Source organism: Periophthalmus magnuspinnatus, chromosome 1 (genome assembly GCF_009829125.3).
Source record: "Periophthalmus magnuspinnatus isolate fPerMag1 chromosome 1, fPerMag1.2.pri, whole genome shotgun sequence".
Classification (NCBI taxonomy): domain Eukaryota; kingdom Metazoa; phylum Chordata; class Actinopteri; order Gobiiformes; family Gobiidae; genus Periophthalmus; species Periophthalmus magnuspinnatus.
The window spans coordinates 33,151,368-33,177,036 of NC_047126.1; the positions used below are offsets into that span (position 1 = coordinate 33,151,368).

Sequence of the window (25,669 nt, forward strand, 5' to 3'; positions counted from 1 at the left end):
CATTTACTGCTAGAGAGTGCCCCCCGGTGTCCGTTAGCCAGTAAAAATCTATACTATAAATTAGCTGCACCGTTGTATAGGCCACAGGGTTCAAAATATGGGAAAAAAGTCATGGTTTATTGTCCAAAATGTACGGTATTTCAGATTCAAATCCTCAAAGTATCCACTCTTTGCTTTGTCAACAGCACTGCAAACCCTTGTCCTTCTCTCAGTGAGCTTCATGATGAAGTCTCCTGAAATGGTTTTCACTTCACAGCTGTGCTATGTCAGGGTTAAGAAATACCAAAAGTGCACAGCAGAGAACAAACCAAAGGGTGGCTCTGTGTGTCCAAACTTTTGACTAATCGTGTACATCCAACACTGTTACTCATGACTGTTAAAAAGACTCATCCCATTCACTGAGGACAACTGAGGAACTACATTCTCAGTACCATGAAAACCAGAAACATGACATCATCTGCTCCTCTGCTTTAGGCTTTGGTTTCTCTCAAACGTATCACCAACTTCCTGCAACAAGACAAGGTGAAAGAGGACAGTGTGCGCAGGCTGGCCTACAGTGCAGGTGAGACAAGAGTAAGACAAGAGTGAGACTGTCCCAAAGAGTCCTCAGAGTGTACACTCAAAAATTTAAGGATTCAACATTTTATTTTCATTGAAAAGCATAAAACAAAGCAGTGTTTTGATGTAAAGTGCAATATCAAAGACTCAGACTAGAGCTCATCTGAAAGCCCACCTCAGCACACACACCTCTGCGCGCACACCTCAGCGCACACACCTCAGCGCACACACCTCAGCGCACACACCTCAGCGCACACACCACCATCAGAAGCATAAACACACTTTTGCATTTATGTTTTTTCTTTATTTACATGATTATTTACACTGTAGATTCTCACTGAAGCATCAACATTATGAATGACACATGTGGAATATAGTAAACAAAAGTGAACTCAAAATAACTCCAAACTTATTTTAGATTTTTTTTAACAGACATTCTTTGCTTTGAACCCTGGTTTGCACTTTTGGCATTTCTTGACCATGAAGACAAAACCATTTCAGGGGAAGCAAAGGGTGGATACTTTCAAGATTTCAAGATCAAATATAAAAACTATTTTGTTGAGTTATTTACCTTGTTTTACTACATAATTCCATATATCTGGCATCACATAGTTGATGTCTTCCATGTGTGTATACAATGTAGTGATAAACATAAAGAAAAGAGACCATTGAATCAGAGGGCGTCTCTTGGTAGTGTATTAATAAACGTGGTAGATCAGCAGTAAAGCGCCTCACCGGGACAGGGACCATGTACAAATTCATTAATCTAACAAAAGAAGAGATGATTTGTACCAGATTTAGCTACTGTTACTTTCTGTGTGCAGTCCCTGGGCAGTGAACACACTTTGAAACACACATTCCATTACGATTACACAAAGAGTTCATCATAGACATTAGCAGGAAAATACAATAAATGTCCTCATGTCCAGTACAGTATGTTTCCCACAGTCCAAACCTATTTAACAATTCAATCATGTGCAGATTTTTATAGTGAAACAGACCAATACAAATTGACTAGACTGATGTGGACACATTTGATTATCTAAAATGTACTTTTTCAAATTCCTAGTAAAATTATTCAAATCTACAGAAAATGTCAGAGTCTGAAGCTGATTCTCTGTCTGATAAAGGCGACTGAGCAAACGCCGAGGATCTTTTTGGAACTGTGCAATTTCAGAGAATGAGTGGATCGGGAAGTTTGTTCAAAATAAACTTTAATAATTTGTTTTATAAATAAAGTAGGTGGAGCTGAAGTCCAGTCCTGTGTTATTGTGGATGTGGGGACTGTCCAGGGTCAGTCTGGCCTGTATGGACCTGTACTTTCCTCAGACTGTGCCCTGTCTATCCTCTCTACAGACGCTCCAGCTGTAGAGGTGCATGCTGGGTACTTCTCCTGGTCCACAGACTCCCCTCCTTCTCTGAGCAGTATAAATGTGATGGTGGAGCAGGGGGCCCTGGTGGCCGTGGTGGGACCGGTGGGCTCGGGGAAGTCCTCTTTACTGGCAGCCGTCCTGGGGGAGATGGAGAGGAGGAGTGGCTCTCTCAGCACCCGAGTGAGTCCTACACACACACACACACACACACACACACCCACACACACAGCACCAGAGTGAGTCCTACACACACAACACCAACACACACACAGCACCAGAGTGAGAGAGTGAGTCCTACACACACCAACACACACACACCCACACACACACACAGCACCAGAGTGAGTCCTACACACACACACACACACACAGCACCAGAGTGAGTCCTACACACACAGTATCCTACAGACACATGCACAGAGCAGGCAGTGGCACAGAGGTTGTGTGCAGACACTGTTACTAATAGCAGTAATAAAAGATAATAACACCTGACACATCACACACACGTGCCCAGTCTGGGACTGCTGAGTGTTCAAAGCAGAGGTGAAGGTTAACACCATGTGTTAAAGCTAAAGTTTGATTTCTATGTTAGTCTAAGAGATGTGTCCACACTGAGCTCGTGTTGGTGCAGGGCTCGGTGGCCTTAGTCCCTCAACAGGCCTGGACCCTGAATGCCTCGGTGAAGGAGAACATCCTGTTTGGAGCTCCTCGCTCAGAGGGCTGGTATCACCGTGTGCTGGAGGCCTGTGCTCTGCTGCCCGACCTGGACCTGCTGCCTGCTGGAGACAGCTCTGAGATCGGAGAGAAGGTCAGAGCACCTGATATAAAGTTCACCTTTCAGCTGAGATGATTCAGATGAGATTTTAGGGGCTCACCAGAGACTGTACAAATCTGTCAATCAAATCTGTTGTTAATGCTAGCAGAAGTGTCCTCAGGCAAAGAAGGCACCTGATTTGTCTGTTATTAATGTTCATATCTTGATTTACTGACACAATAGTGAAATAAAAACACCATGTTCATGTAGAACGGGTTAACATGAACATTTTAATTTAAACCAGGACGGATTGACAGCCTTGCTAAGTGCCTGACTCCTATGGGTGATTATGTTCAACAGTCTTGCTCCTGATTGGCTCTTTGGTTCCTATGATACATGTGCTCAAATTTCCAAATATGGAACCCATCTTCAGATTATTAGCTGTAACTGCTAGCCTCGATTGGCTTCATTTGACTGGAGCCAAATGCAATGGGTGACGTCACAGTCACTCAGTCCACTTCTTTATACAGTCTATGAAACACAGACAAAGTCTAAAATTCTACAGTGAAATCTATTATTTTCCAGCAAATTTGTTCTGTAAGCTTGTACTCATCTGTGTGTTTTAATAGTAGTATTGTATTATTTTCACTTTTTGGCAATTTTAGTGCAAACCAGTTACATTTGGAGCTTTGCTACTGCAATTTCAAGTACTATGTAACTTCATGCAGGACTGTCCTGATTACAGCCAAGTGTGGACAGTGTTAGACCAATCACATTGCTCCTTTGTCTTCCAGACCCCCCTACCCCCAACCTCCCCTTTAGTCCTCCAGACCGTGCCCCTCCTCTCCCCTCACTCTCCCCTTTAGGTACTAGTACTGTTCAACTCAGCAGCTCTGTTTGAAATGTGCTTGTGGGCGAGTTTAGGTGTTTAGTCCCACTTTACTCTTTCTTCCAGTTATGACACATGCTTCAAAGCAAAGGGAGAGAGGACCACAACAACATATTTACATGCAATCTAGTGAACATACAAGAAAATGAAACCATGTTTGATTGTCATGTGATATTGAGAGTACATTGGTGTGGATGCTGGAGGGGTGTTGTCTTTCTCCTGTTGCCCAGGGCGTGAACCTGTCTGGGGGGCAAAGGCAGAGAATCAGCCTGGCCCGGGCCGTCTACAGGAAGTCCGACATCTACCTTCTGGACGACCCTCTGTCAGCTGTGGACGCTCACGTGGGACAGCACATCTTTGATCGAGTCATTGGACCCAACGGGCTGCTCCGGGACAAGGTAACCATATCAACCACCCACCGGGCTCATAAAGAACTGTCCCTATGTATACTGCCTGTCAAAAGTTTGGACACACTTTTTCATTCATGTTTCTTCATTATTGCCATGATTATTTACATTATAGATTGTCACTGACTGGACACTCAAACACATTCAAAAGAACAACACAATATAAACTTGTTTTAGAGTAAATTCTAGCTACTCTTTAGTTTGATCACTGCTTTTGCACTTTTGGCATTTCTTGACCCTGACACACATGGACACATGTGAACTGAAAACCATTTCATGAGATTTCATCATGAAAAGGTCAAAGGCAAAGCAAAGGTTGGATACTTTAAGGATTTGTCTATAGAATTTTATTTTATTTTTTTAATAGTTTATTAAAAACCTTGAGCCTTGAAGGTGGAAAAGTGTGAAATAAAAATGTGACCCATGTGAGCATACAGCACTGGCCTGTCACATGTGGTGTCTGTCTGTGTGTTTGCTGTGCTCAGACCCGGATCCTGGTGACCCACGGGGCGAGCCTGCTGCCCCAGTGTGACGTGGTGCTGGTGCTGGAGGAGGGACACATCTCTGAGAGTGGCTCTTTCTCTCAGCTCATGGAGAGGCAAGGCGCCTTTGCCAAGTTCATCCAGATGTTTGGCGTCAGACCACAGAAAACAGACGTCCAAGCCCGTGAACGAGGTACCCCCCCAACCACTGAGCCATTTAAAAAAGCCTTGAGAGGTCATCACCATAGTAACCAACATCCAGTTTAATGCTCGCACAAGAAAATCTGCTGGTTCATCAGTTTATCTGACATATTTGAGCTATTTGATGAAAGTCACTTCATTTAGGGGTTTACAGAAGAACGGATCAGCACAGGAAAGACCTGAGACTGTTTCACTAATCACTGATGTAACGCTAACTAGCTAACGAGAACAAATAATGTTTAGTTTTGAGAAGGCTACCAGCAACAAATCTCACACTGGGGGTGTTCTACATGTATCTCTATAGGAAAATGTACAGCAATTAGCCTACCATGATGATATAATGCAGACATTAGCAAAGACTGTCAAAAACATTTAACATAGTTTGAAAATTAAATAAAAAAAATAAAAAAAAGAATTTAAACAGCACATTTTCAGGAGCCTGTGATCAATATGAGCATTTATGGTACTGTTTAGGTCTTTGATTTTCTTCAAAAAAGGTGAGAAATGTTGGCTAATGCTTGCTAGCTAGCTAATCAGTGAGGCAGCACAAATCAGCTTTTCTGGTCAGATCAAATTAAAGATCAGATTAAAGTCTATCAACCCTCAGACAGAGCAATACTTTTAGTTAGCATCACACCTACAGGAAATGATGATGAAAATGTCAAAGTGTCAGCCAGAAGGTATGGAAATCCTACAATATTAGAACTGTCTTACAGTTAAGATTAGGGTTTAGGTTAGGCTTTGTAGATTAAATGAGTTTATTTAACAGGGGACTGTGCAGTTTCATAAATACATGAGTAAATATGAATAAAAGAGCCAAAATTTGCCAAAAGACCTTTCATGTGTAGTCCCCTAGGTTTAGGTTGAAGAAGACATATCGTGCTTGTGTCTGCTCTATAGTCATAATCTATGACACATTTCCATCATGATGTCATAATTTGGACAAAATTGAACTGAAAACTGAAATATTTATCTAAAATGATTTAATAAAAGAAACAAGTCCGCTGACTTCCATGTTAGAAAACTGCAGTGCCCAATGGGAGCTGATGTTGCCGTAAACGTCATCAAAACAAAGAGCCGTGTATCTGTCGGCTCCTCCTGTGGATAACTGCACATTACACTAGCGAGCAGTGTTTTTTCTCCATTTGTACCAACATGACTACACGACACTGCAGAATCCGATGCACATTACAGTTGTCCCTCACTATATCACGGTTCACCCTTCACGGTCTCGCTGTTTTGCGGATTTTACCAGTGCAATTCTATATGCTTCTTTACAGTGTATGAGCGTGCATTGTGTTTTGCGTCCTGATTGGCTGAGGGACTGTAGACCATTGTCCAACAGTCTCCTCCGTGTTTCCTGTACAGTACAGAATGTGTTCAGACAAATTTACATAAATGTTGGATCGGCACTACAGTGGAGCAGCGCCAGGACGAAGAGGCAACGTCAGAGGAACTGTGAAATACACCTGAGTCACTATTAATTAAACAAGAGAGAAATGTGAGAAAACATTAATGCTTGTGTGAGAAAAGTGTATAAAGTGTGTGGTGAGGGGTTTACAGCCTTAAAACATATAGAATAATTGTAAAAAATAAAGCTGACTACTTGGCGGATTTTGCCTATTGCGGGTTATAAACCCTGCGATAAACGAGGGACCACTGTATTGATTGAGAAAATAAAATCGGACAACAAAGTAATAACAAAGTAGTGGGAGTATACCAGGGACGGAGAAAACAGGTTGATTGACCATATGGTGTCTTGTAAATATAAGCGATAAAGGATTGCTCAAATGCATGAATCAATCCAAATATAACTTCAAAAGGGTATCTGGTGACAGGAAACAACTTTAACATGGTTTAAACTTTTAAAAGTCGATTTTGCAGAATAGGTCAGCTTTAATTTCCCCAACAGACATGAAAGCCAAAAATGTGTATTTGTGTTTCAGGCAGCAGAAGAACCAGGTCCAGGTCTTTGTCTCGTCTAAGTATGACTGAGTTCTCCACTGACCTGTCCCAGGAACAGCAGCTTCTCAGGTACAAGTCGATATACAAGCACACACACACACACACACACACACACACACACACACACACACCCCTACACGCACACACACACACACATACATGCACACACACACACACGCACACACAGACATACACACAGATAGACACACAGAAAGATATGTATGAAAAACAGAAAGAGATGAAATGGTTAAAGGAGACAGATTTCTTTATTCCAGATACATTTTAAATATGTGTTTTTATTTATGAAAAGGAAAAAATACATTGAAAAAGTAGAATTGACCAAGATAGAATGAGTGAGACAAGAAAAGGAGAGACAGAGAGAAGAAATAGAGGGACAGAGAGTGTGACCGTTGCTGACCCTGTCCTATCCCTCAGCTGTGACCTGAGCAGTGCCAGCACACAGCCCCTCCTGGACTTTGCCCCAGAGGATCCTGGGAAACTGACCGAGATGGACAGACCTCACACTGGACGGGTCAGTCTCACCTCTCTCTGCTTGTGTGTTTATTCTAATTACAAATCTACCCATATGTTTGTTTTTTTTTCTAAGCCAACCTGATACCTGTCGTTTTGAATGTACTCAAACTGAGACCCGATAAGCTCCGCCAATATTTATGGACCCTTTTCCAGCACTTTTCCCAAATTGTATCATTTACACAGATTTTTTCACAGATAAAATAGTCTAGTAATAGTATTTTTGCTAAAAAAGGACTGAAGTAGTCGTCATGTTTGTTTTGGTTTGCTTGGGAGCGTCCACGGGCGCTTAGCTTTTGGCTTTCATTTCATTTGGCTGTCACTGATCCACCAACTAGTGGATGGGCCCCATGGCACCAGTGGGGGCACCCCAAGATTAATTCTCATGTGTTTGTAAACTTTGAACTGAAATATTGTGTGGAACCATCTTGCTGTTCAAGGTTAAGAAATGTAAGGGCAAGAGCTGATATGCTAAAAAGTTCAAATATTGGCCCAAAGTATCTATAATTGTTAAAATAACAAGTGAGTATATTAGATCTGAGCTGTGTGTGTGTGTGTAGGTGCGCCTGCAGACATATAAGGAGTACTTTGAGACCATTGGGCTGGCCTTCCTCCTGCTCATCGTGCTGCTGTATGCGTTCCAGCAGGGAGCATCTCTGAGCTTTAATTACTGGCTGAGCATGTGGGCAGATGACCCTCCAGTGAACGGGTCCCAAACTGACCATGACCTGCGGCTGGGAGTGTTCGCCACGCTGGGGCTGATGCAGGGTGAGAGAACTCAGCTTTTTAGAGTCTGTGGCATCATGGTTATTAAGAGATGTTCTGTACTCAGTCTGAGCTCAGTCCAGACTAACACTTCACTCAAATGTTTACACTGTTGCCAGAGCAATTAAATGGTACGAGGGCTGAATGATTTGGGAAAAATATTGAATTACGGTTTTTTGATTTAGCATTGTGATTTGCCAACTATGCCCATTAAAATTACTATTTCAATTTGATTGCTGTTAATCTTTCTGCTCAAAGTGGCAAGAAGCTGAATGTCATTAACAGTTGTTCTGCTTCTTGCCATTTTGTCTCATCCAATAGGCACGCTAGCTAGCTCAATGTGTCTCAAACATAGACTGTACATATATAAATAGATATAGCTAGCCTGCTAGCTGCCGTGTTCCAAACAGGAAGTGAACATTGGGCGCACTTCCTGCTCCATCGACTCTGGCTCCAATTCTCTTTGTATTGCAAAACTGTGTTCCCTCTCTCTGTAACTGCTGCAGTGAGCCTCAACATTTTGGTCTTAAATGTTCGTATTAACCCGCTCTACACGAACCTGGTGTTTTTAATTCGCTGTTGTGTCTGTAAATCAAGATATGAACATTAATAACAGATAAATTAAGCACCTTTTTTCCCCAAGGTTGTTCCTATTAGTGTTAGCAACAGGTTTGATTGACAGTGTTGCTAAGCACCCGCTCCATGCTAATCCAGCGGTGTGGCCGGGTAAGGGTGTTACCTTCAACAGCCTCACTCCGGATTGACTCTTTGGTTGCTATGATGACATCCAGCCGCAGCTCCCTGTCCACTGCCTTATCTTCAATTATTTATTAATTTTACTATAAATCAGTATAAACCCCATAGAGATAAAATTGGACAGGAAGTAGTGATGCTAACAGTGAGGTTGCCGGGAGCTGTTGTGCACAGAGCTACTTCAATGACAAATTCTCAACTTGAATTCTGCTTGAAAGAGTAAATAGTACTTGCATCCAAAAAGCACAAATGGACTGGTAGGACAACTCCCATGACCCGAAGACACAAGACAGAATGGGTTTATGGTTGGGCCAGTGTTCCATATGTTTCAAATCCTAAATTGGTGTTGAAATCTGCTCTTGGATCTAATTATAAAGCATTTTATTGTCCAGTAATCAGGAAGTGAATGTTAGCATGCCAGTTGTTATTCATGGCGTCATTTGGCTATCTTTGAGTTGAAGCGCATATACAGAAATCGTAGCGTGTATACAGAAATCATAGGGCGCAGTATCTAAAAGTGAGCGGTGAAAATGTGAAAGCAAAGCACGCAGGTGTCTGACCGCGTGCTTCGATTTTATTTATTTTTTCTTCAGCGGAAATACGTCATCAAAAAACTACAGTAGAGGATCTATCCACTTTTACGCGTTTGTGTGATGAGATATAGTCTATGCTACAGATGTTGGCATGACTTGTAGTAGTAGTAGAGCCTCCAGGAGTAGGGCGCTGGCTTAAGAAAAAAAATTAAAAATTGAAGTGCGGTCACACACATGCGCGCTTCGCTTTTCACTGCCCAATTTAGATATTGCACCCAATGATTTCTGTATACGCTTCAACTTAAAGATAGCCAAATGACCCCATAGTTATTAGCTTTACCGTACCACAAAACTCAACTCTGTGATGTCTCCACGATACTTACTGTGTGGACATTGTCTTTTGCAGGTTTAGCCATGTTTGCCACCACCTTGGCCATCTCTTTAGGGGGCATAACCGCATCCAGACATCTCCATGGTGATCTGCTCCAGAACGTTCTGCGCTCTCCCATGGTGTTCTTCGAGAGCACCCCGAGCGGGAGCCTTCTGAACCGCTTCTCCAAAGAGATCGACGCCATTGACTGCATGATCCCCGACGGCCTGAAGATGATGCTCGGCTACCTGCTCAAACTGCTGGAGGTGTGCATCATCGTGCTGCTGGCCACGCCCCTCATCGGACTGGTGCTCCTCCCATTGGCTGTGCTTTATGTCCTCTTCCAGGTAACAAGGTCCTTACGTCCGCATCAGAAAAAAGCCATTGCTGTGACCACTCCGGCTTGATGAGGGAGGCATTTTAGGCACCACCAGTCAGAAGTTTGGACACACTTTTTCATTCATGTTTTTTCTTTATTTCAATCATTATTTAGACTGTAGATTCTCACTGAAGCATCAGAACTATGAATGACACATGACAGGAATTTAGTACAATTTTGTACAATAAAAAAATAAACTCAAAATAAATGTAAACAACTTTGGAGTTATTTTTTTTTAGATATAGCCACCCTTTGCTTTGATCACTGCTTTTGACTTTTGGCATTTCTTGGCACAGTTCATTTTAGGAGACTTTATCCTGAAACTCACTGAGACAAGGCCAAGGGTTTGCAGTGCTGTCAACAAAGTAAAGCGTGGATAATTTGAGGATTATAAAAAAAAAAAAAAAAAGTTGACTTATTTAACTTTTTTCTTTGTTACATAATTCCATTTACACTGCCTGGCCAAAAAAAAGTTGCCACCAAAAAAAACAAAAAAAAGGCATTCGCTGTGACATTGTTTCGATTTCACTTTTGCAATATCACAAGATTTATTTCCATCCAGCATGAATTTTTCACCAAGATGTTGCATTGATGATGGTAGAGTCTGACCGCTGCACAAAGCCTTCTCCAGCACATCCCAAAGATTCTCAATGAGGTTAAGGTCTGGACTCTGTAGTGGACAATCCATGTGTGAAAATGATGTCTCATGCTCCTGAACCACTCTCACAATTTGAGCCCAATGAATCCTGGCATCATCATCTTGGAATATGCCCGTGCCATCAGGGGAAAAAAAATCCATTGATGGATTAACCTGGTCATTCAGTATGTTCAGGTGTCAGCTGACCTCATTCTTTGAGCACAGACTGTTGCTAAATCTAGACCTGACCAACTGCAGCAACCCCAACCTATTTGCTTAGTTAAATCCAGGTGGCGACTTTTTTTTGGCCGGACAGTGTATCTTTTTTCATATATTTGATGTCTTCAGTATGAATGTAAAATGTAGAAAGTGATAAACATAAAAAAAAAATAAAAAAAACATTGAATGAGAGAATGAGAGGCTTGTCCAAACTTTTGACTCCTTTTGATAAATAAATACAGGGTATTATAGCTAGAGGCCCCCTAGAGTGCCAGGTAAAAGCAAATTGCTTTAGTTCGGCTAACCTATAGCTGTTTTCAAATCATAAACTCTTTCACACATAAAATTACAGTCACAAGCTAGTTAGCATTAGCCAACAGTTTTTAGTTAGTCACTCTCACCTTTTTTGTTGAAAATCAAACTCTAAACAGGACCATGAACGCTCATAGTGATCACAAGCTCCTGAAAATGTGCTGTGGCAGTGTGCAGACCGGGTTGACTGATTTGTCGTTGTCCTGCAGAGGTTCTATGTGGTCTGCTCCTGTCAGCTGAGGCGTTTGGAGGCGGTCAGTCGATCTCCCATCTACACTCACTTGAACCAGAGTGTCCAGGGCGCAGTGGTCATCAGAGCCTTCAGAGAGCAAGAGCGTTTCATCCAGTCAGCCAACCAGCACATTGACACCAACCAGGAGGCGTACTACCCCCGCTTTGTGGCTACAAGGTCAGAGCGCACCAGGTCCACTCGGAGGGCCAAAAGAAGGGGAATGTACAGGGCTGAAGGCGACGTTAGCAAAACTTTATCTCTTGTTGTAATGGTGCTTTTTTCAGGCTTTCTTCATTAATATGGGAAACTATTAAAAGCTCATATTACACTATTTTCTGATCCTCCTCACAAACAGACCTGGAGTTGTGTTTTGTTTCATTCACATATGTTTGAGTAACACTTTATTATTAGTCTGTCTACATCTCTAAAGCTCAAAATGCTCTGTTCCACCTTGTGATGTCATGAATTGATAGTTTTCAAGTTAACAGCTCCTTTTACCTTTAGTTCAGTAGAGATTGGACATTCCAGGGCTGAAAACATCCAAAGGATTCTAGTGAAGGTGTGTGGAGTTTAAAAACACAGTGGAGCACTTCCTGTATTACCACATGCTGACATCACAATGTGGAACACAGAGTTTTCTGTTTGAGAGAAGAATTCAGCCTAAATATACAAGGTTTGTGTGAAAAATGAAATAAAACACAACTTCAGGTACAGTGGCTACGGAAAGTATTCAGACCCCCTTAAATTTTTCACTCTTTGTTATATTGCAGCCATTTGCTAAAATCATTTAAATTCATTTTTTCCGCATTAATGTGCACACAGCACCACATATTCACAGAGAAACACAAAGTTGTTGAAATGTTTGCAGAATTATTAAAAAAGAAAAACTGAAATGTCACATGGCCATAAGTATTCAGACCCTTTAGTCAGTGTTTAGTAGAGTTTTTCACTCCTGGATTTGGGAATCCTCTGCCATTCCCCCTTGTAGATCCTCTCCAGTTCTGTCAGGTTGGATGGTGAACACCGTAAGTCACGGCTCTGGCTGTGCCATTCAAGAAAAGTCACGGAGTTGTCTCCTTTGTTATTTTAGTTGTGTGCTTAGGGTCATTGTCTTGTTGGAAGGTGAACCTTCGGCCCAGTCTGAGGTCCTGAGCACTCTGGAGAAGGTTTTTGTCCAGGATATCCCTGTACTTGGCTGCATTCATCTTTCCTTTGATTGCAACCAGCCGTCCTGTCCCTGCAGCTGAAAACACCTCCACAGCATGATGCTGTCACCACCATGCTTCACTGTTGGACTGTAATGGACAGATGATGAGCAGTGCCTGGTTTTCTCCACACATACTGCTTAGAATTAAGGCCAAAAAGTTCTATCTTGGTCTCATCAGACCAGAGAATCTTATTGCCCACCATCTTGGAGTCCTTCAGGTGTTTTTTTTTAGCAAACTCCATGAGGGCACTGTGAGCTGTAAGGTCTTATATAGACAGATGTGTGGCCTTCCTAATCAAGTTCAGTCAGTTTAATCAAACACAGCTGGACTCCAGTGAAGGTGTAGAACCATCTCAAGGATGATCAGAAGAAATGGACAGCACCTGAGTTACATATATGAGGGTCACAGCAAAGGGTCTGAATACCTATGGCCCTGTGATATTTCAGTTTTTCTTTTTTAATAATTCTGCAAACATTTCAACAACTTTGTGTTTCTCTGTGAATATGTGGTGCTGTGTGCACATGTGCGGAAAAAATGAACTTAAATGATTTTAGCAAATGGCTGCAATATAACAAAGAGTGAAAAATTTAAGGGGGTCTGAATATTTTCCGTAGCCACTGTACCTGAAGTTGTGTTTTATTTCATTTTTCACACAAACCCTGTATATTTAGGCTGAATTCTTCTCTCAAACAGAAAACTCTGTGTTCCACATTGTGATGTCAGCATGTGGTAATACAGGAAGTGCTCCACTGTGTTTTTAAACTCCACACACCTTCACTAGAATCATTTGGATGTTTTCAGCCCTGGAATGTCCAATCTCTACTGAACTTAAATGATTTTAGCAAATGGCTGCAATATAACAAAGAGTGAAAAATTTAAGAGGGTCTGAATACTTTCCGTATCAACTGTATGTTTGTGATGAGGAAACAACATTAGAACAGAGATCAGAAAATAGTGTAATATGGGCCTTTAAGTTAAAGCATTTTTTTCCATTACATGTATGACCAGCTAAGTTTCGTGCTTTGATATATAACATTTGTCTCATATTCAGTGTTTTGAGATGCACTGGTACAATGTTTACAGTTGGCACAGTGGGAGTGTCATGTAGCATATCCTGTCTCTGGACATAAGCCCAGCTCTGCACTTTGCACACTGCTCATGAGTGTCTGCTTAAAGTCCCATTCAGTACACTGCATATGAGCTAAACATGTCAAATTTAACATGTTATGTGTTACTTCTTAAAGCGTAAAGTTGAACTACCAGTAGTTAAAATGTGAACATTTATTTGTCAGAACTTGAAACTTGACACTTGACCCATTCAAACATGAACTTGTTGAATGCCATTACACTGTCATCTTATTTTATTTATTTTTATTTTTATTTATTTATTTATTTGATAGGGACAATGCACATTAATGAACATCTGTTGTGAACAAATGTAAATATGCCGGATTATAGCTACAGAGCTAATTTACATCCGCAGTCCCCAGGCAGGTAAAGAGTACAACAAATACATCACATTAGTACAATATACAAGAGTTAAAAAGTGAGAAGTAGAGTAAAAAAAAAAAAAAAAAAAGGTAAGAAAAGTAAGAAGGGAGGTCCATGTATTGATTAGTGATCACATGACTGATTTGATTTCAGCCAGAGTTGAGTTTTAAAAGTGGATAATGTGGAGCACTCTCTTATTTGAAGTGGAATGCCATTCCAGATCTTACTCGCCTTCACAGAAAGAGCATTTTGTCCAAAGGCAGTTTTTCTATAGGGCACCTCACAGTCTCCTCTGGACGAGGCCCTGGTCCTCATGCTTCGGGTGTTTTTTGTTTTGAAAAGGTCTGACATGGGAGGCGGGGCTAATCCATGTAGCACTTTGTAGATAAAACATGCATATTTAAAATGTTTAAAATGATCAAAACTAAAAAGATTATGCTTTTTTTAAATATTACAAACATGGAAAGAAAGGGGTTTCCTATCAAAGACCTTTAGGGATTTTTTGTAGAGTGATTCCATTATTTTGAGTGTATTTAAATTTGTTAAAGACCAACTTGTGATACAGTATTCAATGTGAGATAATATCATTGAGTGGAGAAACACTCTGGCAGCATCAAGGGTTATAAATGGCCTGATTTGCTTAAAATTTAGGAGATTGAATTTAACTGTTTTGGTAATTCTTTTAACATGATTCTTAAAACATAAAGTAGAGTCAAGTGTGACACCAAGGTACTTAAATTCGGTTACAATTTGTAATTCTTCTCCTCTCAAGAACACTCCTGAATGTTTTAAATCTTGTGGCTGCTTTGTAAACATCATACAAACAGTTTTTTTTAGTATTTAGCAACAGACAAGATTTAAGCAGCCATTCATTTACAGACTCCATTGCTGTAGTTAAAATGGAGGATGCCTCTTTTATACTCCTCGCATGCGTGTAAATCACGGCGTCGTCGGCATACATTTGAAAGTCAACATTTAAACAAATTGAAGGTAAGTCATTAATATACAGTGAGAATAAAAGCGGGCCAAGTATTGATCCTTGAGGCACACCAACTGGAACATCTACAAGGGACGATTTGACACTGTTAATATGTACACATTGCTTCCTGCAGAGTAGGTATGATTTAATCCATTCAATTGCATCTGGAGAAAAATTGAAGTTTGTTAATTTTGTCAATAGTATGTCATGATTGACAGTGTCAAACGCCTTTTTAAGATCCAAAAACACTGCACCAACACATGTATTATTGTCTAATTTGCTTTTCACCTGTTCAATAAAGAAACTATTTGCCAATTCAGTGGAATGATTTACACGGAACCCAAACTGCATCGGGTGTAGAGCAGAATGGCCTTTGTTTAAGTGTTCATTTATAATTTTTGCAACCCACTTTTCAGCAAACTTGGAAACTACTGGAAGGATACTAATTGGCCGGTAGTTGGTTATATTTGATCTGTCACCAGACTTGTAAATTGGGGTGACTGTAGCCAGTTTCCAAGAAGATGGGACAGCTTTTTGTTTAAATGATAGGTTAATCATATGTGCTATTGGTGCAACAAAAGAGTCTTTGCATAACTTTAAAAAATGTGTATCCATCCCATAAATGTCTTTGGTTTTAGAGTTTTTTAATGAACCAATAATATTGGCAACTTCTAGCCCTGTTATTTCCTGTAGATTAAAAACAGGCAACGCTTGGTCAATGGGTCTAATGCTGAGCTCAGGTGGTGGAAACAACTTTGTTATCTCTAAGACAGAGTTAAGAAAGAAATTATTGAATTCAGTGACTAATTGATTTGAATTCGACACTATAGTATTGTTTATTTTAAGCTCAATTTCTTGTTTTGTGCTTCTCTTTTCTTTTCCAAGTAATTTGTTAAGATTTTGCCAGACCTTTTTGCCATTTCCCTTTGCTTCAGAAATAATGTTCATGAAAAATTTAGCTTTCGCTTTACGCAGACATTGTGTCACTTTATTTCTCAAGGAGGTGAGAAATAAAGTTTGTTGAACACTGATACAAGAACATTAAACACAAGATCAAATGATTGTATAGGTTTTAAGGACTGGCCACACTAGAACTGAAATGGGGAAAAAAAGCTTTTGGCTTTTTTGCTTCACAAAAATTGAATACACTGAATATAAAACTGGATGGATTGGTGACAGTGACACACTTTAATAATCTGGTGATAAACATTTATAATCACACCTGCTCCTGGTTTTAACATTTTAAATGGACCTGTACAGTGATTTGTTTTGTGTGTTTTTGTTTGTATTCTGTGTTTGAACAAAGCGGTCATGAAAAGGAGAGTCTGAGTGCTCTCAGAAATAAAGATAAATGAAATTAGAATTCATATGAATAGGCCCAGAAATTACTAAGATACTAACCGTAAACATCACCATTTACCAGTGAAAAGGTCAAATATTATTATATAGTATATTATAATACTACTTTGTAATGAAGCACATGTTGGTAATAACATGGTGTGGGTGTGTGTGTGTGTGTGCGTGTGGGGGTGTGTGCACGTGTGTGTGTGTCGGTGTGTGTGTGTGCGCGTGCGTGTGTGTCGGGGTGTGTGTGGGTGTGTGTGTGTGTGTGTGCTGCAGATGGCTGGCGGTGAACCTGGAGTTTCTGGGGAACGTCCTGGTCTTAGCGTCCGCTCTCTTCTCGGTGCTTGGGAGACATGAGCTGAGTTCTGGAATAGTGGGGCTCGCCATTTCCCATTCCTTGCAGGTACGGCTAAATCAGGAATATTCAACTCGATTTAATCAGGAACACTTACTTATTTGGATTCTTTACAGCATCACAGCATCTTTAACCCAAAATATTTGTCAACTGAATACATTTTTTTGACTCAGTTTGTTGGCTTATTACTTACTTATATAATTATCTTATCCCCGGTCCATGTCCCCCTAACTCAAGCACAGGGGATAATTAAAGAGGGGTGTTACACTTGGTGGTATTCATTCCTAAAACATAACATATTTAGATCACTGTGTGAGGGAATGATTTGCAAAGACTTAAACTTAGAATAGATTCACAAAACACCACTCAAAGAACAGCCTCGAAACCAACTACAATTTCAGCTGTACGGCCGAACAAGCCATGGACGTAACAGAGGGACTTGAGACTGACTCATTTATTTGATCACAATCCTTAAAATATAGGATTGAGTAGAAAATGTCAAATTGTATTAAAATCTTTGACAAGGTGCAACACTCAAATAAAGCACAAAGATTATAAAGCGCACGGCAAATTATGAAAATAACAGGCAAAACACGTAATGCAGCAAATTATAAATGCAAACAGGAGAAAAGTAATGAAATTAAAAAAGATCAACTAAGTAATACCGTTCCTGCATTATACAGGGCTACTTCATTGTGCTTTAGTTGATCAACAGCGGAGAAGTTTGTGAAGAAGAAGCAGTAAGAGCCTTTTCTGGGGGCGACTAGTACCTGCTGCAGCTCAGGATCTAAAGCAAATTGTTTTTGTGGTCAGGTTTGACATGATGCCAGAAATATAAGGTAGGACAACCAGAAACTTACCCCAACGTGTATTATTTTGTATCATGTTTTTGTGTATTTATGTAGTGTTGTCCTGTAGAAACATGGGTGATGTAGGCTTGTGGGCGGAGCATTACACAGAATCAGCGAACCATAAGGAGGTTTCGAATAGGACCCAGGAGAGATTGCTAAAATACTAAAATGGATGACATCTAACACCTCAAATCTATGTGTGTGTGTGTGTCTAGGTGACAGGTGTGCTTAGCTGGATCGTCCGCTCATGGACAGATGTGGAAAACAACATTGTGTCCGTGGAGAGGGTGAAGGAGTACGCCCACACCCCCAAAGAGGTACAGACCCACCCCCAAGAGGTACACCTACACCTGCAAAGAGGCACAGACATCCCCAAAGAGCTACAGACACACTCCCAAAGAGAAACGCCCACACTTTCAAAGAGGTACACGCACTCCCAATGAGGTACGCTCACTGGGCTTGAAGCTTTGACACTAGGGATGGAGCCTCGAAACTGGAGGTGGAGTCTAAACACTAGGGATGCACCCTAGACACTGGGGAAGAGCCCAGAGAATGTGGGTGAAGCCTAAACTCTAAGGGTGGAGCATACACACTGAGGGTGGAGTCTAGACACTTGGGGAGGAGCTTAGACACAGCACAATGTACTGTTTGTGAGAACACGTCAAACATATGTCCTGGAGGCAGCAGAGTTAATATATGGCATGTATTTGATTGAAATGTAGTGAGAGTGTATATGTTGTTGAGGCCCCCTGGAGGTCTGAGCTTGGGGCCCTCTCTCCGCTGTGGCCCTCCTCTGGTTCCATCAGCTTTGAGGACTTTGGACTACAGTATCGCCAAGGCTTAGACTGGGCCCTCAAAGACATCGACTTCCACATCCAGGATGGAGAGAAGGTACAACACAGAACTCTAAGTAAATGCATCACTCTGCTTACTGTGAATAAGTACACAGCGTTTTCAGTATTTTTTGAAAGACTAAAGGGTCAAGATGAAGTGTGCACAATATCACATGTTTACTGTGAACTGACACATGGCCAGAGATGATTATGTCAAAGTTAAACCTTGAGGAGATGATGACTCCCAGAATTCTCTCAAATAAAAGGGTGAATGAGACTCGCATATATTTTATAATATTTTTTACAAAAGTTACCACTGATTATTTACATCACTATCAGTCCTATCACTACAAAATAAAAACTGGAGCAGAGTTTAAACTGTGCTCTGACAGAATATGTCAGCTACAAGTCTGTATGTGAAGGAGTCTTTTATCTACAGCTGCTCAAAAGTACAAAACTGAGCCTGAGGGAAGCTCTTTCAGGCTTGTCCCAACTGTAAAGAGGAGGATCAAATCTTGCAAGAATGGTTAGGGTCCCATTCCTACTCTGTATAGTCAACGGTGGGGGCCAAAGGGCTTTGTTGTCCCAGGCCCTTATGAGCCCGGTATTGGACCCTCTTTGTATTAATTTATGATAGAGGGGGGAGTGAGGCTTCTTGCCCCGGGCTCCCAAATTTCTGTCGACAGGCCTGAGTGCAGACAAAAATCATTAACAAAATATGATTAGGATTATTTTGAATAGTCTCCATTTGTCGTAACGGTGGGTGTAGCGGACCAAAGAGTGCAGACTCGGGGAAAATTTACAGTGTTTATTGTACAGATTATAGACCGATACAAAACTGAGGGTTGATCTGATGTGAGCAGGAAGCCAGGTGCGGGCCAGGATCCAGGAACGTGGAGTGCAGGGAAAAACCAAGACAGTACCAGGGCTGAGAAGCAGGGTCGGAGCAGGGTCGAAGCAGGGCTGAAGGCACAAATAGGATCCGGCACCAAACACAGATAATCCAGAACGGAACAGGGTGAAGCAACACAGGCACGACAGGAACACAGGGAACGACAAATGCAGACAGGGTGAGGACACGCAGACGATCTCGCACCGAGTGTCTTCTCCCAGCTCCTCTTATCCACGGCAGGTGTGGTGATTAGCCAGATGGACAGCAGGTGCGCGTGGGAGGAGCCGAGAGCTCCGCCCAGCTCCAGGTAGACAGCTGAGGGAGGGGGAAGAGCACACAGGGAGGCAAAACAGGAACAGAAATACACACATCATGACAGTAACCCCCCCCAAGGGCCACCTCCTGGTGGCCCAACGGACCGATAAGGGTGGGAGGAGGGGAGCCGAATGGAGGGCAAAATGTCACTGGTGCGGGCCGGTAGACTGTCCAGTGGGGCAACAACGGTCCAGGAAACGGGTGGACAACACAACGAGGTCCCTGGATGGAAAGCTGTGTCCAGCGGAGCTGCGAGGGTCCCACTGAGGGGGCAGAGGACACGAAGAGGTCCCTGGACGGGAAACGGTGTCCAGCGGAGCTACAACGGTCCAGGCGAGGGGCGGACAGGTTGGGAGTGGACCGGTTGGGACAGGACAGCAAGCGGGGAACAGGCCCGTGAACAGGAGACAGACAGGTAAGCAGGGTGGGCAGGTCGTGTTGTCCAATGAATCCCGAGTCTGCTTGGTCCATGGTTGGCGAGATCGGTCGTAACGGTGGGTGTAGCGGACCAAAGAGTGCAGACTCGGGGAAAATTTACAGTGTTTATTGTACAGATTATAGACAGATACAAAACTGAGGGTTGATCTGATGGTGAGCAGGAAGCCAGGTGCGGGCCAGGATCCAGGAACGTGGAGTGCAGGGAAAAACCAAGACAGTACCAGGGCTGAGAAGCAGGGTAGAAGCAGGGTCGAAGCAGGGCTGAAGGCACAAATAGGATCCGGCACCAAACGCAGATAATCGAGAACGGAACAGGGTGAAGCAACACAGGAACACAGACAGGGTGAGGACACGCAGATGATCTCGCACCGAGTGTCTTCTCCCAGCTCCTCTTATCCATGGCAGGTGTGGTGATTAGCCAGATGGACAGCAGGTGCGCGCGGGAGGAGCCGAGAGCTCCGCCCAGCTCCAGGTACAGACAGCTGAGGGAGGGAGAAGAGCACACAGGGAGACAAAACAGGAACAGAAATACACACATCATGACACCATTATTCTGATTAACCTTTTGCTGCTATAGTTTTCAGATATCATGAATTTGCTCCTACTTGAATACAGTGGTCCCTGGTTTACGTTCTAAAAATAACCTGCAGTAGGCGAAATCCGCGAAGTAGTCAGCTTTATTTTTTACAATTATTGTAGATGTTTTAAGGCCTGTCCTCACCACACACTTTATATACTTTTCTAAACACTCTCAATAGATTATATATATTATACTTTAAATGTGTTGTTCTCGTGCCTCTGCTCCAGTGGTATCCACAGAGGTGTCTCTCCGTGCAGAGAAACACTTAAGTTCAAAGCTTTTCTGAAATCTGTCGGTGCAGAACGTTTCATCGACATTGTGAGTTTTGTCGGGGAGAAAACTTGCAAACATACAACACTTCAGAGTCACACTGCAATCCAACATTTATGTAAATGTGACTCTAGTATATTGTTCTCTTCAGTCTTTGAGGCTGTGTTTTGGCGGGTCACAGTTAGATTTAATATGATGTATTTTCTTGCTTCTTCTTTGCTTAAATAGACCAACAGCAGGACAGTTACAGCTCGTCTTTATGCAACAACTGAACTCATCTCATCTCTGTGCACACCCTGAGTCGTAGCTTCTCCAAATGCATTTTACTTGTATTTGTCAATTATAGTGAGACAATTCTTTTGAGTAATTTGGAGTCACACTACACTTACCTCTGCCTCTACGTGTCACTGACACTAGGACATCTATAACAACAACAAGACTGAAACACTCAAGAGCAACTGTGGCACTTTGAGAATCTCACAGTCTCATTCTAGTCTCATTCAGAGGCTTTATTAGTAACTTTTCCAGCTTCAGTCACATTTCTGTAAATGTCGTGAGTAGGCCTGTCACGATAAACTTTAAGCCATATAGAGTTTAAGGAAAAATAGACAATAAACGATAATATTGACGCTACATCATACATCTGACACCATAACTCTAAAGCAGGACTCTTCCTAAAAAAATATTTGAAATGTATAATATTGTTCAAAAACATTAGCTGCAATCAATACACAGTGAACTGAAGTAGTTACTCTGTACCTGCAATGACTCATTAAAGTTATTTATTCGCAGTGGTGGAAGGTAACAAAGTAGTAAAGTACTGTACTTAAGTAGAATTTTAGGTATCTGTAATTTACTTAAGTACATTTTACAGTGTGTACGTTTTACTTTCATTTTGCTGCATGTTAGAGCAGTATCTGTACTTTCTACTCCACTACATTTTTAACAGGACTGAAAAGTAAAAGTACTTTTCATATGATTTGAGGGGATATTTTGACCATGTTTGTAGTAACATCCTGACTCAGGTTTTTGAGTTCAAGCTTTGGCTTTGAGCAAAACAAAAATAAAAACACAAAACTCAAGAGAAAAATAAAGAAGTGGATTTGTATGTATCATTTTCTGATCCATATCACTACATTGAACCTTTGTGTTTTTACTCCTAGTACTTTTTATAATAGATACTTTAATAGTTTTACTTAAGTCGATTTTCCATGTGATGCTTTTACTTTTACTTGAATAACAAACTGTTTATTAACCCTCAACAACTGTGGCAGTACAAGAAGTAGTGTAGTGTAGTACAAAAAAGTACCAGTGATTGTTTTATCCATCATAATAAGTTGATATAGTAATTATTCAGACATGCCCGGTGACGTCATCTGAAAAGTAGTTGTCCTCATATGAATATGTGAACACCACACAGTACATGACCTTCAGAGTAAAACATGTACAAGACAAGTTCCATCATTCAGTGTATTCTTTTAGTCGATAAAATTAACTCTGTAATTACATTCAGCAGCAGGAGTCCTGTTACCAGCCTTTCCCAGTAACAACGTGATGAATGTCCCCTGAGTGTCCCCTGCTCTGTCCATGGCAACAGGCTCTGGACACAAAGGACAGTGTCATAAACTAAATAAAGAAGAGGACGAAGTGAGTGTGACGTCACCCACAGCGTTCAGCTCCAGTCAAATGAAGCTCATCGAGGCTAGAGCAGTTAGAACGGCCAATTTGGAGCAAAGTTCCATATTTGAAATTCCGTCTGTGCATATCATAGCAACCAAAGAGCCAATCCGAAGCGAGGCTTTTGAAGGAAACGCCCCTTTTCGACCACTTAGCAATTCTGTCAATCAAACCTGTTGCTAACGCTAACAGGAACAACCACGGGGAAACAACGCGCCTGATTTATCTGTTATTAACATTCAGTTCAATTCATTGTATTTTTGTTCCTCTTAGGGTTAAACATGAGAAACAATTTAATCAACAGAAAGTTTGAAAATCAACAATGAAACAGAAACAGACAAGCAAATGAATCAACAGAAAACAAGCTAATGGAGAAGTGTCCCAGAGCATCTCCTGTCCTTAGACCCTCCTCCTCTAGCACCCACTGTCCCAGAGCGCCCCCTGTCCTTAGACCCTCCTCCTCTAGGACCCACTGTCCGAGAGCGCCCCCTGTCCTTAGACCCTCCTTCGACCCTCCTTCTGTGACAATGACTACAAATAAATTTAATTGAATTGAATTGAAACTAAAAATCCCAGTGGGAAAAAGAGAAACCTCAAGGAGAACCACAGTGAATTAGAGATCCACTCCCATGGACACCAGAGCCTCTGGAGCCAGAGCCACTCAACTAAGGGACAGAGAGGGGCCCACCACAGCCATGCACCGGGCCGTCCAGCCAGGCGAGGGAAAAGAGAGTCATATCTAATGTTCATATCCTGATTTACAGACACAATAGTGAAATAAAAATTCTGAACAAATATAATATGATCATTTTAAGACCAAAATGCGACCCTGACAGTAGCAGTTATAGCGAGAGGGGCCAGCAAGGTGGCAAGCAGGTTAGCATGTCCATTTATATATACAGACTATGGCTGCAACGAATGATTATTTTAGTATCGACCAGTCAGATACATTTTTCAATTAGTTTGCATGATTATTTCTATTCTACACTTTTGAGACTTTTTAAATACATTGTAAACAAATGAAGGTTGAAATATGGATATTACAATTCAATATTTACAATTAAAGTGTATTCTTGGTGAAAAAAGCATATTGTTTTTGACTCTTCCTGCGCTGTAGATCGGGATCGTTGGTCGGACTGGAGCTGGGAAGTCCTCTTTAGCTCTGGGATTGTTCAGGATCCTGGAGGCAGCGAACGGGAGGATCTGCATCGACGGAACTGACATCTCCCTCATCGGCCTCCACGATCTAAGGTCCAGATTAACCATCATCCCCCAGGTCAGTGAACACACCGCGGACACATGAACAACTGCAGCAACCTATGAAACCAGGACAGATGACACTGCACCGTACTGATGTGATCCAGATGTTCAAACCTTATTTTCCCTATTTTAGTTTTGATAGATCACTTTAAAGGCCCATATTAGGCTATTTTATGATCTTTGTTATAATGTTATTTCCTCATCACAAACAGACCTGGAGTTGTGTTTTATTCAAATTAATTTAACACACATATTTGCACACATATTTGTTCTTCTCTCAAACTGAAAACACTCTGTTCCACCTTGTGATGTCATCATGTGGTAATACAGGATGTGCTCCATTGTGTTTTTAAACTCCACACACCTTCACTAGAATTATTTTGAGAATTTCAGGTCTGGAATTGTCAGATCTACCACTTAATGACATCACAAGGTGGAACTGAGCATTTTGAGCTTTATAGATGTAGACAGACTTATAATAAAGTGTTACTCAAACATGTGTGAATGAAACAAAACACAACTCCAACTTTTATTAAAGTAACAACATTCTAACATGGTTTAGAGCAGGTGTGTATACTACAGGACTTGAAACATGAAGCTTGTTTGAAAACGACTGATATGAGATTAACACATGTGACTCAAAACTAGTTAATTTTAAATAATGGTTTGCATTGGTCCAAAGTTGTTCTTCATTTACTTTATGTGTTCCAAATATTATAATTATTCAACAACAACTAGCATGCTAACGAGCACTTCCTGATTCTGGGATAGTAAAGTGTTCTGTGTGTGTCTCCTGTTGTGTCTTTGTCCCATGTGTCTCTGAGCCCAGGACCCCGTGCTTTTCTCTGGGACCGTCCGTATGAACCTGGACCCCTACGAGACCTGCTCTGACTCTGCTCTGTGGGACGTCCTGCAGCTGTCCCACCTCACCACCTTTGTGTCCAACCTCCCCAACAAGCTGAACCATATGTGCAGCGAAGGAGGAGAGGACCTCAGGTCAGTGAGGAAGAGAGAGAGGACCTCAGGTCAGTAAGGAAGAGAGAGAGGACCTCAGGTCAGTGAGGAAGAGAGAGAGGGCCTCAGGTCAGTTAGGAAGAGTGAGAGAGAGGGCCTCAGGTCAGTGAGAAAGACAGAGAGGACCTCAGGTCAGTGAAGAAGAGAGAGAGGGCCTCAGGTCAGTGAGAAAGACAGAGAGCCTCAGGTCAGTAAGAAAGAGAGAGTGGACCTCAGATCAGTGAGTAAGACCTGATGAGAGGACTTCAGGTCAGTGAGAAAGAGAGAGGACCTCAGATCAGTGAGACAGAGAAAGATGAACTCTGGTCAGTGTGTGTGTCTGTGAGAGAGAGAAAGATAAGATAAGACAAGATATGCCTTTATTAGTGATAGGTTCACAACCTATATTAGAGTTCAAAAGAGAAGAGAAGACAAGAGAGATTATTTTGTCTCAATATTGAGGAGAAAGAGCGGAGAGGCAAAAAACCCCAGTTACAAACCACCACCCTCTCTGGGGCCCAGACCGTCTTTCACCTCTTTTATTAAAGTTAGGGAACCCTAGTTACATACACATCTGAAGGGGGGGGGGGGGGGGGGGGGGAATTCACAGAGAAATATATTCTGTTTTGCATTTCCAGAAGGTCACAAAACATCCTTCCATGATGTTTCTGTTTAGGTTTCACCGTGACCTTCTTCCCGTGGGATCCTGCACTTTCAAAAGACATTTTCTGCAAGACTCAAGAACAAACATTAGTGCAGATTACATAGTTTACATAATTGAATATAATGACTAAATAAAGTAGTGAACTGACTAATACTAATA

At 41.7% G+C, this 25,669-nt stretch overlaps 1 protein-coding gene across 1 annotated transcript in view; it reads left to right on the forward strand.

Moving 5' to 3' along the window:
• Positions 1-25,669, forward strand: part of LOC117370434 (multidrug resistance-associated protein 1-like) — a 54,618-nt gene that overhangs the window by 23,866 nt on the left and 5,083 nt on the right. The window contains exons 16-30 of the mRNA XM_055221758.1: positions 475-562; positions 1,888-2,111; positions 2,563-2,739; positions 3,805-3,972; positions 4,467-4,656; positions 6,611-6,698; positions 7,065-7,161; positions 7,721-7,928; positions 9,618-9,928; positions 11,338-11,537; positions 16,659-16,785; positions 17,804-17,905; positions 18,333-18,479; positions 23,711-23,869; positions 24,683-24,849. Coding sequence (XP_055077733.1) covers positions 475-562; positions 1,888-2,111; positions 2,563-2,739; positions 3,805-3,972; positions 4,467-4,656; positions 6,611-6,698; positions 7,065-7,161; positions 7,721-7,928; positions 9,618-9,928; positions 11,338-11,537; positions 16,659-16,785; positions 17,804-17,905; positions 18,333-18,479; positions 23,711-23,869; positions 24,683-24,849 — 2,453 coding nt within the window. The remainder of the gene's footprint in view (positions 1-474; positions 563-1,887; positions 2,112-2,562; positions 2,740-3,804; positions 3,973-4,466; positions 4,657-6,610; positions 6,699-7,064; positions 7,162-7,720; positions 7,929-9,617; positions 9,929-11,337; positions 11,538-16,658; positions 16,786-17,803; positions 17,906-18,332; positions 18,480-23,710; positions 23,870-24,682; positions 24,850-25,669) is intronic.